Below are 15,808 nucleotides of genomic sequence, written 5' to 3'. Positions count from 1 at the left end.
ACAGTATAATGGCCCCATATAGAGCTCCACAGTATAATGGCCCCATACAGCGTTCCACAGTATAATGGAACAATATAGTGTTCCTCAGTATAATGGCCCCATACAGTGCTCCACAGTATAATGGCTCCATACAGTGCTCCACAGTACAATGGTCCCCATATAGCGCTCCACAGTATAATGGCCCCATATAGGGCTCCTCAGTATAATGGCCCCCATATAGTGCTCCACAGTATAATGAATCCATACAGTATAATGGCTCCATATAGTGCTCCACAGTATAATGGCTCCCATATAGTGCTCCTCAGTATAATGGCTCCATATAGCGCTCCACAGTATAATGGCGGCTCCATATAGTGCTCCACAGTATAATGGCTCCATATAGGGCTCCACAGTATAATGGCCCCCATATAGGGCTCCACAGTATAATGGCTCCATATAGTGCCCCACAGTATAATGGCCCCCATATAGTGCTCCACAGTATAATGGCCCCCATATAGCGCTCCTCAGTATAATGGCGGCTCCATATAGTGTTCCACAGTATAATGGCTCCATATACGGCAGAGGGGACACGATATTCCCCTTTTGTCTGCCCCCCCTCTCCACCTTTGTAATTCCCACAGTAAATATCTGCAGGCTCCGGCCACCTGCGGCTATTGTAATGTATGTCTGGCCTGCCGCTTTTCTATTGGCCTGCCCTCTGTATCTGTGTGATATATTCTGTGTCCTGTGAGTAAAGTGTTGTCAGACTGGAAATACATGGAGAAGCAGTGATCTTTTATATGCCCCCATGTAACCAAGGAAATCCAGCCAGTGTCCTTCATTCAGACTCCAGCCAAAGCAGAGTGGACCTCTGGAAACACGGGGTGGTACTGAAAGAGGTACCCCAGATTGGTAGACCCCGTTACACTGATGGCAGACAGCGGGATACCCCTTCTACAGGAGGAAAGGAATGAATGGAAAACAACTACCAGAAGTTAAAAAGGACTACATTAAAAGATCTGGTGGAAGCCCGAGGGTTGATCGCCAGCAACAAAACAAAAGCGGATTTGATAGCAGCCATCATGGAACACGACAGTGCAGCGCCCCCCAATGTGAACGTGGAGGAGACTGAATTCCAGAGGGAGGTAAAGAACAGACTGGCGTTCTATGGCCCAAACCCTGCAGTAGAGATCATACGAGAGGTGATGGCTGATGTGCGTACTGATCTGAAGAGATGGCCGAGTGGACCAGGATAGAGCTAGCCAAGATGGTGATGGCAGAGCGGACCAAGATGGAGATGGGAGAGAGGAGAGTCAGCGAGCAGGGGGAGCTCTGACCTTCGACCAGGTATCTTCAACAGTTAGCCACAAAAAGATTCAGTATAATGCCTTCCGACAGTTGGGGGAGGCAGAGGAAGACATTGATGGCTTTCTGCAGGACTTTGAGCGGCAGTGTGCCCTTCATCAAGTGAAGCCAGAGGAACGGGTTCAGATTCTGGCCAGCAAGCTGACAGGCCGGGCAGCGGACGCCTATCGCACGGTACCTGATGAGGACTGTATGGACTATGAGCGGATCAAAGAAGTGATCTTGGCCCGGTATGCGCTGACACCAGAGGCATACCGCCAAAAGTTCTGCGGACTTATAAAACGCGTAACCGATACCCACGCTGAATGGGCCTGTAAATTACGGCGGTCACTGCTACAGTGGGTACAAGAGAGCCAAGCAACCACTAAGGAGGACGTCCTCCAGCTCTTGTTAGAACGATTCTTTAATGGACTAACCACCGAGACACAGCAATGGCTTCGGGACAGGTGGCCAACGACTCTTGAGGAAGCCGCTCGTCTGGCCGATGAACATCATGATGCCAGGAGGCCGCAGTTGTCCGGATCAAAGATGGTCACTAGGGGCCCGCCCATGGACCTGGAGGGCCCCATACCACTGAAGATTGTAGGGGGACCAGTTAGAAACCCAGCCTACCACAGTCCCCCTGGGGTGCGATGCCACACCTGCCGTCAGCTGGGCCACCTGCAAAGACAATGTCCCAACCGGACTCAGCATACCCAGTGGCCAAAGGCGGGAACAGCTACCTTCCGCCGCGCCGCTGTACACTGCTACCAAGGCGAAGCTGACCCGGATTGGGGGCTAAGACTAACCAAGGGGTAGAAGAGATGGAGGAATTGCTGCATGAAGTAGACCCCGTGCAGGCAGCCCGGGCAGATAATCGACAACAGCATCGACAGGTCGTGTGGGTTAATGGGAAACGTATGCAGGCACTAAGAGATTCCGGGGCAACTTTGACCCTTGTGAAACCTCATCTCGTCCGGGACCAAGAGAAGACGGACCGGACAGTGGCAGTCCGTGTAGCAGGGGGAGCTATACATCGACTGTCCACTGCCAGGATTCACCTGAACTGGGGAGTCGGGGATGGCCTTGTTGAGGTCGGCTTGATGGAGGACTTGCCTGCAGACATCTTGATGGGAAATGACTTGGGGCCCATGTTGTCTGCATTCTCGGTTGCCCCTCTGGCTGAGACATATCCTATGACCACCCGGAGACAAGCTCGAGCTGCGGAGGCGGAATCACACTCAGAGGAGGCCCAGGTAAGACATCCCAGCCCTACATGTATTCCCATAGCCAGACACATTTCTTGGGCCACCCCAGATGAATTTAAGAGGGAGTTACTTGAGGATCCTTCATTGGAGGGATATCGTGGGAAGGCACAGGAGGGGAGAGGGGTACTGGAAGGGGAACAGTTTATATGGATGCAGGGACTCCTCTACCGGATCACAGAGCAGCACCACACAGGGACGAGCCCCACTATAAAACGACAGCTGGTAGTTCCCAAGAAGTATAGGCAGGAGTTACTGCGAATCTCTCATGACATACCCTTGGCCGGGCACTTCGGCGTCAGTCGCACCAGGCATCGTCTGACACAAAACTTCTTTTGGCCGGGGGTAACCTATGATGTTCGTCAGTACTGCCAGACCTGTGACGGTTGCCAGCGCATTGGCAAGAGGGGGGATCGATGCAAGGCCAAATTATGCCCCCTCCCCGCCCTATCAGATCGACCGCTACTCGGCTAAATGGTTCCTCCACAGTATAATGGCTCCATATAGCGCTCCACAGTAAAATGGCCCCATATAGAGCTCCACAGTATAATGGCCCCATATAGAGCTCCACAGTATAATGGCCCCATATAGCGCTCCACAGTATAATGGGCCCATATAGCGCTCCACAGTATAATGGGCCCATATAGCGCTCCACAGTATAATGGCCCCATATAGAGCTCCACAGTATAATGGCCCCATATAGCGCTCCACAGTATAATGGGCCCATATAGCGCTCCACAGTATAATGGGCCCATATAGCGCTCCACAGTATAATGGGCCCATATAGCGCTCCACAGTATAATGGCCCCATATAGAGCTCCACAGTATAATGGCCCCATATAGAGCTCCACAGTATAATGGCCCCATATAGCGCTCCACAGTATAATGGGCCCATATAGCGCTCCACAGTATAATGGGCCCATATAGCGCTCCACTGTATAATGGCTCCATATAGCGCTCCACAGTATAATGGCCCCATATAGCGCTCCACAGTATAATAGGCCCATATAGCACTCCACACTATAATGGCCCCATATAGCGCTCCACAGTATAATGGCTCCATATAGCGCTCCACAGTATAATGGGCCCATATAGCTCTCCACAGTATAATGGCCCCATATAGCGATCCACAGTGTAATGGCCCCATATAGCATTCCACACTATAATAGCACCATATAGCGCTCCACAGTATAATGGCCCCGATATAGTGCTCCGCAGTATAATGGGCTCATATAGCTCTCTACAGTATAATGGTCCACATATAGCGCTCCACAGTATAATGGTCCCCATAAAGTGCTCCTCAGTATAATGGCCCCATATAGTGCTCCTCCGTATAATGGCACCATATAGTACCGCACAGTATAATGAATCCATACAGTATAATGGCTCCATATAGCGCTATACTGTACTAGCTATTGAACCCGTTCTACGCCTGGGTGGCGAGCATTTATATTGGTATATGGTCTCCATCCTGGTATGTGCTGCTCCATCCTGCGTCCCCATCCTGTCATGCGCTGCTCCATCCTGCGTCCCCATCCTGTCATGTGCTGCTCCATCCTGCGTCCCCATCCTGTCATGCGCTGCTCCCATCCTGCGTCCCCATCCAGTCATGCGCTGCTCCCATCCTGCCTCCCCATGCTGTGATGCACTGCTCCCATCCTGTGATGCGCTGCTCCCATCCTGCGTCCCCATCCTGTCATGTGCTGCTCCATCCTGCGTCCCCATCCTGTCATGTGCTGCTCCATCCTGCGTCCCCATCCTGTCATGTGCTGCTCCATCCTGCGTCCCCATCCTGTCATGTGCTGCTCCATCCTGCGTCCCCATCCTTTGATGCGCTGCTCCCATCCTGTGATGCGCTGCTCCCATCCTGCGTCCCCATCCTGTCATGAGCTGCTCCATCCTGCGTCCCCATCCTGTCATGTGCTGCTCCATCCTGCGTCCCCATCCTGTCATGCGCTGCTTCATCCTGCGTCCCCATCCTGTCATGTGCTGCTCCATCCTGCGTCCCACCCTGGTATGTGTGCTCCATCTTGCGTCCCCATCCTGTCATGTGCTGCTCCCATCCTGCGTCCCCATCCTGTCATGTGCTGCTCCATCCTGCGTCCCCATCCTGTCATGCGCTGCTTCATCCTGCGTCCCCATCCTGTCATGTGCTGCTCCATCCTGCGTCCCACCCTGGTATGTGTGCTCCATCCTGCGTCCCCATCCTGTCATGTGCTGCTCCCATCCTGCGTCCCCATCCTGTCATGTGCTGCTCCCATCCTGCGTCCCCATCCTGTTATGTGCTGCTCCCATCCTGCGTCCCCATGCTGTCATGTGCTGCTCCATCCTGCGACCCCACCCTGGTATGTGTGCTCCATCCTGCGTCCCCATCCTGTCATGTGCTGCTCCCATCCTGCGTCCCCATCCTGTCATGTGCTGCTCCATCCTGCGACCCCACCCTGGTATGTGTGCTCCATCCTGCGTCCCCATCCTGTCATGTGCTGCTCCCATCCTGCGTCCCCATCCTGTCATGTGCTGCTCCCATCCTGCGTCCCCATCCTGTCATGTGCTGCTCCATCCTGCGTCCCCATCCTTATGTGCTGCTCCATCCTGCGTCCCCATCCTTATGTGCTGCTCCATCCTGCGTCCCCATCCTGTCATGTGCTGCTCCCATCCTGCGTCCCCATCCTGTCATGTGCTGCTCCATCCTGCGTCCCCATCCTTATGTGCTGCTCCATCCTGCGTCCCCATCCTTATGTGCTACTCCATCCTGCGTCCCCATCCTTATGTGCTGCTCCATCCTGCGTCCCCATCCTGTCATGTGCTGCTCCCATCCTGCGTCCCCATCCTGTCATGTGCTGCTCCATCCTGCGTCCCCATCCTTATGTGCTGCTCCATCCTGCGTCCCCATCCTTATGTGCTGCTCCATCCTGCGTCCCCATCCTTATGTGCTGCTCCATCCTGCGTCCCCATCCTTATGTGCTGCTCCATCCTGCGTCCCCATCCTTATGTGCTGCTCCATCCTGCGTCCCCATCCTTATGTGCTGCTCCATCCTGCGTCCCCATCCTTATGTGCTGCTCCATCCTGCGTCCCCATCCTTATGTGCTGCTCCATCCTGCGTCCCCATACTGCCTCTGACCCGCTCGGCGCCGAGTGCTGGGGGGCCTGAGCAGGCGGGGACACCGGCGCGCTGTGGGGGTCAGGTGCCGGTATCGCCGCCAGCTCAGGCCCCCCAGCACTTACTATATTCACCTGTCCTGCGTTCCACTGCTGGGCGCCGCCATCTTCCCGGTCTCCTGGCTGTTACTGTTCAGTCAGAGGGCGGCGCCTGCACGCATTAAGCGCGTCATCGCGCCCTCTGAACTGAAGGTCACAGGCCGAAGACCGGGAAGATGGCGGCGCTCAGCGGTGGAACGCAGGACAGGTGAATATGGCCAATACTCACCCTCCTGGCGGTCCCTGCTTCTCTGTTGGAGATCGCGGTGTGCGTTCAGTGTGAACGCACACCGCGATCTCCCGGGAGCGTCACTCTGTGAGGCCCAGACTGCGCCGGCGCTTGCGCAGTCTATAAAGGCTTCGGACAGAGTGACGCTCCCAGCGTTATATTATAGATAATGGCCCCATATATCGCTCTACAGTATAATGGTCCATTTAGGGCTCCTCATTATAATGGCCCCATATAGTGCTCCTCAGTATAGTGGCCCCATACAGTGCTCCTCAGTATAATGGCACCATATACTACTCCACAGTATAATGAATCCATACAGTATAATGGCTCCATATAGCGCTCCACAGTATAATGGGCCCATATAGCGCTCCACAGTATAATGGCCCCATATAGCGCTCCACAGTATAATGGCCCCATATAGTACTCCTCAGTATAATGGCTACATACAGTGCTCCACAGTATAATGGCCCCATATAGCACTCCACAGTATAATGGGCCCATATAGCGCTCCACAGTATAATGGGCCCATATAGCGCTCCAGAGTATAATGGGCCCATATAGCGCTCCACAGTATAATGGGCCCATATAGCGCTCCACAGTATAATAGGCCCATATAGCACTCCACAGTATAATGGGCCCATATAGCGCTCCACAGTATAATGGGCCCATATAGCGCTCCACAGTATAATGGGCCCATATAGTGCTCCACAGTATAATGGCCCATATAGCACTCCACAGTATAATGGCCCCATATAGAGCTCCACAGTATTATGGCCCCATATAGTGCTCCACAGTATAATGGCCCCATATAGAGCTCCATACAGTATAATGGCCCCATATAGCGCTTCACTTCACTGTCATCGCACGTGCTTGCTGAGCAGTATGTCCGACAGCAGGGGGAGCACTGCGGGCTCCACAAAGATGGCCGATGTCCTCCCACAGCTATGACCTAGACAGCCGAGGGGACAAGCCCCGGGCTCAGCTAGAATGGTCTCAGTACAAGGGATGTCGCCACCGTCTGTCCGCAGGCTCAGGGGCTGCCGTACGTGGGGGGAGTAAATGTCCTGTTCAGACATCAAAACACACCAAAAAGAAAATGGCAGCTGCCAGTGGTTAAAGTCAAAAGTAATAACACAAGACTATGAAAACTATACAATTAATTTTGTATTAAAAATAATTGATTATATAATAATTAATACAAAATTAAAAATCGCGGCACCTTCCCTTTATATAACTAGTGGTGTAACCAATAATACGGTACACGTCATACGATGACCTAAGAGGTCAGTAACCAGGAGAAACAAACACCAATAAGTCAGGGGGCCCCTGGGTAATGCAAACAGGTGTCTGGGGGGGCCACACAAACACCAATCCATACACATACATAGCAGCGATGCGGGGGCCGGCGCCATTCACGGAGTATAAACAGCCGTATATGACGCACTCAGTCTGTGGGCGGTGAGAGTGAAGTCAGATAATGGAAGCTCACTATCAGGAGTGCTAGAGAGACCCGCAGCTGCACGGCTCCCACCCCGACGCGCGCTCAGTGCTGACCTTTGGCAGGAGGTCGGGTCATCAAAAGAGACATGAGTTTACAAAGTGTCATCGGCCAATCAAAAGTTAAGGTGCGTGAAAAAAAACACCAGTGCCTGAAGGTAGGCACGATATTATTATAGTGCCATTTATTCCATGGCGCTGAACCTGTGAAAAGGGGTGTACATACTAAAAACAAGGACAATTATCGTGAACGCAATGAGTCAGCGACTGGTACGTAAAGCGTATAATACGTCAGCGTCAGAGGGGGTGGGGAACCAGGCGAGGTGGTTGGAGGGGGCGTGGTACATTGCGGCCAGGAAGACCCGCGGCAGCTGCGTCATGTGACCCGCAAGGCCAGAATCATGTAGGGGGCACGTGACCAGCGGGCGCAGAGACATCTTACTCTCCATTCTTAATGGTCTCCGTGATGGAGGCTTAACATTCTGGACACAGGAGGCGACATACCTGCCCTTCCCCCTCCATGCCCTCACCGCTTATCCTCCCCCTTTTGTGATGTCACATTGTTTTGTATCCTTGGTAACTATGGAATTCTCAACATTCTGGATACTGCGGATTCATCTATATATTTATTGTTACGTAGCAGATGTATACACGTGTTCCTGCCTATTCTAATACATTCATCCTCAAAAACTATAGTCATTTTTATTCATGCACTCTCACTCATGCACGCTCAGTCACGTACTCTCACTTATGCGCTCACACATGCACGCTCAGTCACGTACTCTCACTTATGCGCTCACACATGCACGCTCAGTCACGTACTCTCTCTTATGCGCTCACACATGCACGCTCAGTCACGTACTCTCACTTATGCGCTCACACATGCACGCTCAGTCACGTACTCTCACTTATGCGCTCACACATGCACGCTCAGTCACGTCCTCTCTCTTATGCGCTCACACATGCATGCTCAGTCACGTACTCTTATGCGCTCACACATGCACGCTCAGTCACGTCCTCTCACTTATGCGCTCACACATGCACGCTCAGTCACGTACTCTCACTTATGCGCTCACACATGCACGCTCAGTCACGTACTCTCACTTATGCGCTCACACATGCACGCTCAGTCACGTACTCTCACTTATGCGCTCACACATGCACGCTCAGTCACGTCCTCTCTCTTATGCGCTCACACATGCACGCTCAGTCACGTACTCTCACTTATGCGCTCACACATGCACGCTCAGTCACGTACTCTCACTTATGTGCTCACACATAAACGCTCAGTCACGTACTCTCACTTATGCGCTCACACATGCACGCTCAGTCACGTACTCTCACTTATGCGCTCACACATGCACGCTCAGTCACGTCCTCTCTCTTATGCGCTCACACATGCACGCTCAGTCACGTACTCTCACTTATGCGCTCACACATGCACGCTCAGTCACGTACTCTCACTTATGCGCTCACACATGCACGCTCAGTCACGTCCTCTCACTTATGTGCTCACACATAAACGCTCAGTCACGTACTCTCACTTATGCGCACACATGCACGCTCAGTCACGTACTCTTATGCGCTCACACATGCACGCTCAGTCACGTCCTCTCACTCATGCGCTCACACATGCACGCTCAGTCACGTACTCTCACTTATGCGCTCACACATGCACGCTCAGTCACGTACTCTCACTTATGCGCTCACACATGCACGCTCAGCCACGTCCTCTCTCTTATGCGCTCACACATGCACGCTCAGTCACGTACTCTTATGCGCTCACACATGCACGCTCAGTCACGTCCTCTCACTCATGCGCTCACACATGCACGCTCAGTCACGTACTCTCACTTATGCGCTCACACATGCACGCTCAGTCACGTACTCTCACTTATGCGCTCACACATGCACGCTCAGCCACGTCCTCTCTCTTATGCGCTCACACATGCACGCTCAGTCACGTACTCTCACTTATGTGCTCACACATGCATGCTCAGTCACGTACTCTCACTTATGCGCTCACACATGCACGCTCAGTCACGTACTCTCACTTATGGACTCACACATGCATGCTCAGTCACGTACTCTCACTTATGCGCTCACACATGCACGCTCAGTCACGTACTCTCACTTATGGACTCACACATGCACGCTCAGTCATGCAATCTCAAGCCATCGGACGCTGGCTGTGTCTCTTCGTGCCCTCGCGTCTCACATGTGATTCTGGCGATGCGGGTGACATAACGCCGCTGTCATGGACCTTCCTGGCCGCATCATACCACAGTGCCTTCAACTACATTGGCCGCTTCCTGATCCCCTCCGCTTGGGCTCGGTGACGTATTATAGCCTATACCACGCCTACCTTAAGGCACTGGTGGTTCTTTCACACACCTTAACATATGATTGGCCTATGCCACTTTTTAAACTCGTCTCTTTTGAAGATGCCAATCCCTGACGAAGGTCAACACCAAAACGCGCGTCGGGGTGGGAGTCTCTCTAGCTTTCCTTGCAGTAAGTACAGCTTACTTTCCCTGACTTCACTCTCACTGCTATATATGTATATTACACCTTTGTGTGAGCGCCCAGCTCTATTGTTACCTCCTGATTGTTCCATTAAGTCAATGTTTTGTGCATCCTGGCTTTTTTTTTCTCCTCGCATTTCAGTGCAATTTAGGCCACACCCACTTGTCGTCAGAAATGACAACAAAATATAGTGAAAGTGCCAAGAATTTTTTTGGGTGCAAAAAATAATTTTAATAAATATATACGCGATTGGTAATATTACATATACGTCCAGTTATAAATGTCTGGATCGCTCCGAGGGGGAGGAGCCTGCAGTGACTCCGCCCTCCCAGTGTCTCCTGGAAGATACATAAATAAGACGGCTCCCAAGGAACGGCATGTCCTGATGGCGTCTTGTTTTCTGTTAGATGCGCTCGTATGGCAGCTGGGTGACAACTCATGTACCCTCCCACTTGGCTAAAGGGTAGGAGCTAGAGTGGCGGCCATGTTGCCTGTTCTGCATCTTTTATGGCTTTTGGGGGCGACTTAAGGGCAAAGTCCTAGAGAAGCCGTTTCCATATTCAGACCCCGCTCCTCGCCCGCACAGGAGGGAGGGGAGCCGTTGGATATCCCCCGGGGTCACCCCCAATACCACGCCCCGTCCCCCAGTCTTCAGTCCTGAGTCACATGTTGGCGCACCCGCAGGGGTCCCCGCAGCGCTGCTTCTCCCGCCAGAGCTCGGCCAATTCCTCCTCCGAGAACTGCGGGGCGGAGAGCATGGCGCGGTCACAGGACTTCTCACAGAGCCAAGCGTCGTCCTGGTAACGGCGGGGGCCGATGGCCGCCATCCAGATGCCCATGCTGACGTCCTCGCCCTGGTAGGTCTGCAGCCGGTCGGCGTTGGCGGCGAGCCACTGGACGATGTCGCGGGAGAGCACGTAGCCGGAGCCGCAGGCGAAGGCGGGGTACGCGGGGCTCATGTACTCCAGCTCCTGCCACTTCCCCGTCCGCTCCACGGCCCAGTTGAGGCGGAAGTTCCCCCACCAGGCGTTGGGCCCCTGAACGCTCCCGCCCTCCAGGGCCCGCAGGACGTTGTCCAGGTGGATGAAGCAGTCGTCGTCCGTCTTCAGCAGGAAGGTGAAGGTGACGGCGGCCTCCAGCCAGCGGTAGAAGAGCAGCAGCTTGCGGGGGACGCTGCGGTACGTGTCCACCACGTCTACGAAGACCATGTCGCGGTGTACGCGGCTCTCCGCCTGCAGCGCCGCCTCCTCCTCCTGCAGGGCGGCGCGGTGCCGGGCCTGGCGCTGGGGGCGGGAGCTCAGCCGCCGGAGGAGCAGCTCGCCCTCGTGGACCGTGTAGGTGAAGCCGCCGGCGATTCCCTCGGGGCCCTGGGAGAAGTCGTAGGGCAGGAGCCCCTCCGGGGCCGCTGTCACCCGCAGCACGCCCCCGCCGTCGTTCAGATCGACCCGCTGCACGCCCCACATGGGCAGCCCGCCCCCGTCATGGCTGTCCCAGCGCAGCGTGCCCAGGAAGCCCTCCGGGAGGACGAAGCGCTCCACCGGTTTGTAGCACAGCCCCGCGGGGGCGGCCAACGAGCCCGGGGCGAAGCGGGCCACCAGCAGCGGATCCTCCTGCTCCGCCTGGAACAGACGGGCGCTCACATTCCGCCCCATGCCGCACCACGCCCCCAGCCGGGTGATGACGAGCGGGTGCAGCACCCGGAAGGTGACGCTGAGCTGCTGGTGGCGGGAGCGGGCGGGCTCCGGCCCGGTGAAGGCCTCGATCTCCCGCTGCAGCACCGGGGACGTGATGTTCAGCAGGCGGCAGGAGTACGGGTCCTCCCGGTCCTCGGGCGGCACGGAGCAGGCCTCAGAGCCCACGATGAAGCGCAGCAGCGGGCGCCGGGCGGGCGGCAGGGCCTGGAGCCACGTGCCGCGGATGGTGTCCCGGAGGGCGCGGTGCTGCCGGGCGGACAGGACGCCGATCACCAGCGGGTGGTGCGGGGAGCGGAGCCACAGCTGCAGGAGCAGCCCGAGCAGGCAGGGGCACAGCAGCAGGAGCAGCGGGCGGCGCATCGGGACTACTGGACCACGGCAGCTCCGGTCACAGGAAGTCAGCGCGCCGCGCCGGCCAATCACAGCGCGGATTTCACCATTGCCGGGGCAACGGCCGTAGCTATGCGCAGCTATTGGCTGAATGACTCAGTCACGTGTTCTCCGTAGGCATGAAATTCTGTGATGTGATTGGATTTTGGGCATAAGCTGTTTCTATTTACCACTTGTTCTGCACGTGCGCGATCGACGTCGTGCTCTGATTGGCTAAAACTGTTCTACTTTTTGCGACTATTGGCTGTTCGCAGCTAAAGCTGTCATTGGATAAAACGGACAGGTTGCGCGTCACGTGACCATAAATACCTCTATCTACAGCGTGAATCTGTGCTCAAATGTAGCGTCTGTGTCCGGGGGGAGGACGTCGCTCCTCGCAGGCGGTCTGTGTCCGGGGGGAGGACGTCGCTCCTCGCAGGCGGTCTGTGTCCGGGGGGAGGACGTCGCTCCTCGCAGGCGGTCTGTGTCCGAGGGGAGGACGTCGCTCCTCGCAGGCGGTCTGTGTCCGGGGGGAGGATGTCGCTCCTCGCAGGCGGTCTGTGTCCGGGGGGAGGAGTCGCTCCTCGCAGGCGGTCTGTGTCCGGGGGGAGGAGTCGCTCCTCGCAGGCGGTCTGTATCCTGGGGGAGGAGTCGCTCCTCGCAGGCGGTCTGTGTCCGGGGGGAGGACGTCGCTCCTCGCAGGCTGTCTGTGTCCGGGGAGAGGACGTCGCTCCTCGCAGGCGGTCTGTGTCCGGGGGGAGGACGTCGCTCCTCGCAGGCGGTCTGTGTCCGGGGGGGGAGGACGTCGCTCCTCGCAGGCTGTCTGTGTCCGGGGAGAGGACGTCGCTCCTCGCAGGCTGTCTGTGTCCGGGGGGAGGACGTCGCTCCTCGCAGGCGGTCTGTGTCCGGGGGAAAGGACGTCGCTCCTCGCAGGCGGTCTGTGTCCGGGGGGAGGACGTCGCTCCTCGCAGGCGGTCTGTGTCAGGGGGGAGGAGTCGCTCCTCGCAGGCTGTCTGTGTCCGGGGGGAGGACGTCGCTCCTCGCAGGCTGTCTGTGTCCGGGGGGGGGAGGACGTCGCTCCTCGCAGGCTGTCTGTGTCCGGGGGGAGGACGTCGCTCCTCGCAGGCGGTCTGTGTCAGGGGGGAGGAGTCGCTCCTCGCAGGCTGTCTGTGTCCGGGGGGAGGACGTCGCTCCTCGCAGGCTGTCTGTGTCCGGGGGGGGGAGGACGTCGCTCCTCGCAGGCTGTCTGTGTCCGGGGGGAGGACGTCGCTCCTCGCAGGTGGTCTGTGTCCGGGGGAAAGGACGTCGCTCCTCGCAGGCGGTCTGTGTCCGGGGGGAGGACGTCGCTCCTCGCAGGCTGTCTGTGTCCGGGGGGAGGACGTCGCTCCTCGCAGGCTGTCTGTGTCCGGGGGGAGGAGTCGCTCCTCGCAGGCTGTCTGTGTCCGGGGGGAGGACGTCGCTCCTCGCAGGCTGTCTGTGTCCGGGGGGAGGACGTCGCTCCTCGCAGGCTGTCTGTGTCCGGGGGGGGAGGACGTCGCTCCTCGCAGGCTGTCTGTGTCCGGGGGGAGGAGTCGCTCCTCGCAGGCTGTCTGTGTCCGGGGGGAGGAGTCGCTCCTCACAGGCGGTCTGTGTCCGGGGGGAGGACGTCGCTCCTCGCAGGCTGTCTGTGTCCGGGGAGAGGACGTCGCTCCTCGCAGGCGGTCTGTGTCCGGGGAGAGGACGTCGCTCCTCGCAGGCGGTCTGTGTCCGGGGGGAGGACGTCGCTCCTCGCAGGCGGTCTGTGTCCGGGGGGAGGACGTCGCTCCTCGCAGGCGGTCTGTGTCCGGGGGGAGGACGTCGCTGCTCGCAGGCGGTCTGTGTCCGGGGGGAGGACGTCGCACCTCGCAGGCGGTCTGTGTCCGGGGGGAGGACGTTGCTCCTCGCAGGCGGTCTGTGTCTGGGGAGAGGACGTCGCTCCTCGCAGGCTGTCTGTGTCCGGGGGGAGGACGTCGCTCCTCGCAGGCGGTCTGTGTCCGGGGGGAGGACGTCGCTCCTCGCAGGCGGTCTGTGTCCGGGGGGAGGACGTCGCTGCTCGCAGGCGGTCTGTGTCCGGGGGGAGGACGTCGCACCTCGCAGGCGGTCTGTGTCCGGGGGGAGGACGTTGCTCCTCGCAGGCTGTCTGTGTCCGGGGGGAGGACGTCGCACCTCGCAGGCGGTCTGTGTCCGGGGGGAGGAGTCGCTCCTCGCAGGCGGTCTGTGTCCGGGGGGAGGACGTCGCACCTCGCAGGCGGTCTGTGTCCGGGGGGAGGACGTCGCACCTCGCAGGCGGTCTGTGTCCGGGGGGAGGAGTCGCTCCTCGCAGGCGGTCTGTGTCCGGGGGGAGGACGTCGCACCTCGCAGGCTGTCTGTGTCCGGGGGCAGGACGTCGCTCCTCGCAGGCGGTCTGTGTCCGGGGGGAGGACGTCGCTCCTCGCAGGCGGTCTGTGTCCGGGGGGAGGACGTCGCACCTCGCAGGCTGTCTGTGTCCGGGGGGAGGACGTCGCACCTCGCAGGCGGTCTGTGTCCGGGGGGAGGAGTCGCTCCTCGCAGGCGGTCTGTGTCCGGGGGGAGGACGTCGCACCTCGCAGGCGGTCTGTGTCCGGGGGGAGGACGTCGCACCTCGCAGGCGGTCTGTGTCCGGGGGGAGGAGTCGCTCCTCGCAGGCGGTCTGTGTCCGGGGGGAGGACGTCGCACCTCGCAGGCTGTCTGTGTCCGGGGGCAGGACGTCGCTCCTCGCAGGCGGTCTGTGTCCGGGGGGAGGACGTCGCTCCTCGCAGGCGGTCTGTGTCCGGGGGGAGGACGTCGCACCTCGCAGGCTGTCTGTGTCCGGGGGGAGGACGTCGCACCTCGCAGGCGGTCTGTGTCCGGGGGGAGGACGTCGCTCCTCGCAGGCTGTCTGTGTCCGGGGGGGGAGGACGTCGCTCCTCGCAGGCTGTCTGTGTCCGGGGGGAGGAGTCGCTCCTCGCAGGCTGTCTGTGTCCGGGGGGAGGAGTCGCTCCTCACAGGCGGTCTGTGTCCGGGGGGAGGACGTCGCTCCTCGCAGGCTGTCTGTGTCCGGGGAGAGGACGTCGCTCCTCGCAGGCGGTCTGTGTCCGGGCGGAGGACGTCGCTCCTCGCAGGCTGTCTGTGTCCGGGGAGAGGACGTCGCTCCTCGCAGGCGGTCTGTGTCCGGGGGGAGGACGTCGCTCCTCGCAGGCGGTCTGTGTCCGGGGGGAGGACGTCGCTCCTCGCAGGCGGTCTGTGTCCGGGGGGAGGACGTCGCTGCTCGCAGGCGGTCTGTGTCCGGGGGGAGGACGTCGCACCTCGCAGGCGGTCTGTGTCCGGGGGGAGGACGTTGCTCCTCGCAGGCGGTCTGTGTCTGGGGAGAGGACGTCGCTCCTCGCAGGCTGTCTGTGTCCGGGGGGAGGACGTCGCTCCTCGCAGGCGGTCTGTGTCCGGGGGGAGGACGTCGCTCCTCGCAGGCGGTCTGTGTCCGGGGGGAGGACGTCGCTGCTCGCAGGCGGTCTGTGTCCGGGGGGAGGACGTCGCACCTCGCAGGCGGTCTGTGTCCGGGGGGAGGACGTTGCTCCTCGCAGGCTGTCTGTGTCCGGGGGGAGGACGTCGCACCTCGCAGGCGGTCTGTGTCCGGGGGGAGGAGTCGCTCCTCGCAGGCGGTCTGTGTCCGGGGGGAGGACGTCGCACCTCG

The 15,808-nt window shown here is 58.3% G+C and overlaps 1 protein-coding gene across 1 annotated transcript; it reads right to left on the bottom strand.

The window, feature by feature from the left end:
• Nucleotides 1-10,260: 10,260 nt before the first annotated feature.
• On the bottom strand, nt 10,261-12,128 carry LOC138658258 (UDP-GalNAc:beta-1,3-N-acetylgalactosaminyltransferase 2-like). Its single transcript, XM_069745746.1, has one exon. It carries the CDS (start codon nt 12,094-12,096, stop codon nt 10,705-10,707), a length of 1,392 nt encoding a protein of 463 aa, XP_069601847.1. The 5' UTR covers nt 12,097-12,128; the 3' UTR covers nt 10,261-10,704.
• Between the last annotated feature and the right edge of the window lie 3,680 nt (nt 12,129-15,808).

The sequence above is a fragment of the Ranitomeya imitator genome, chromosome 1, assembly GCF_032444005.1.
Source record: "Ranitomeya imitator isolate aRanImi1 chromosome 1, aRanImi1.pri, whole genome shotgun sequence".
Lineage (NCBI taxonomy): Eukaryota > Metazoa > Chordata > Amphibia > Anura > Dendrobatidae > Ranitomeya > Ranitomeya imitator.
Note: the sequence above shows the minus strand (reverse complement) of the source record. Positions and strands in the feature narration are given on the sequence as shown.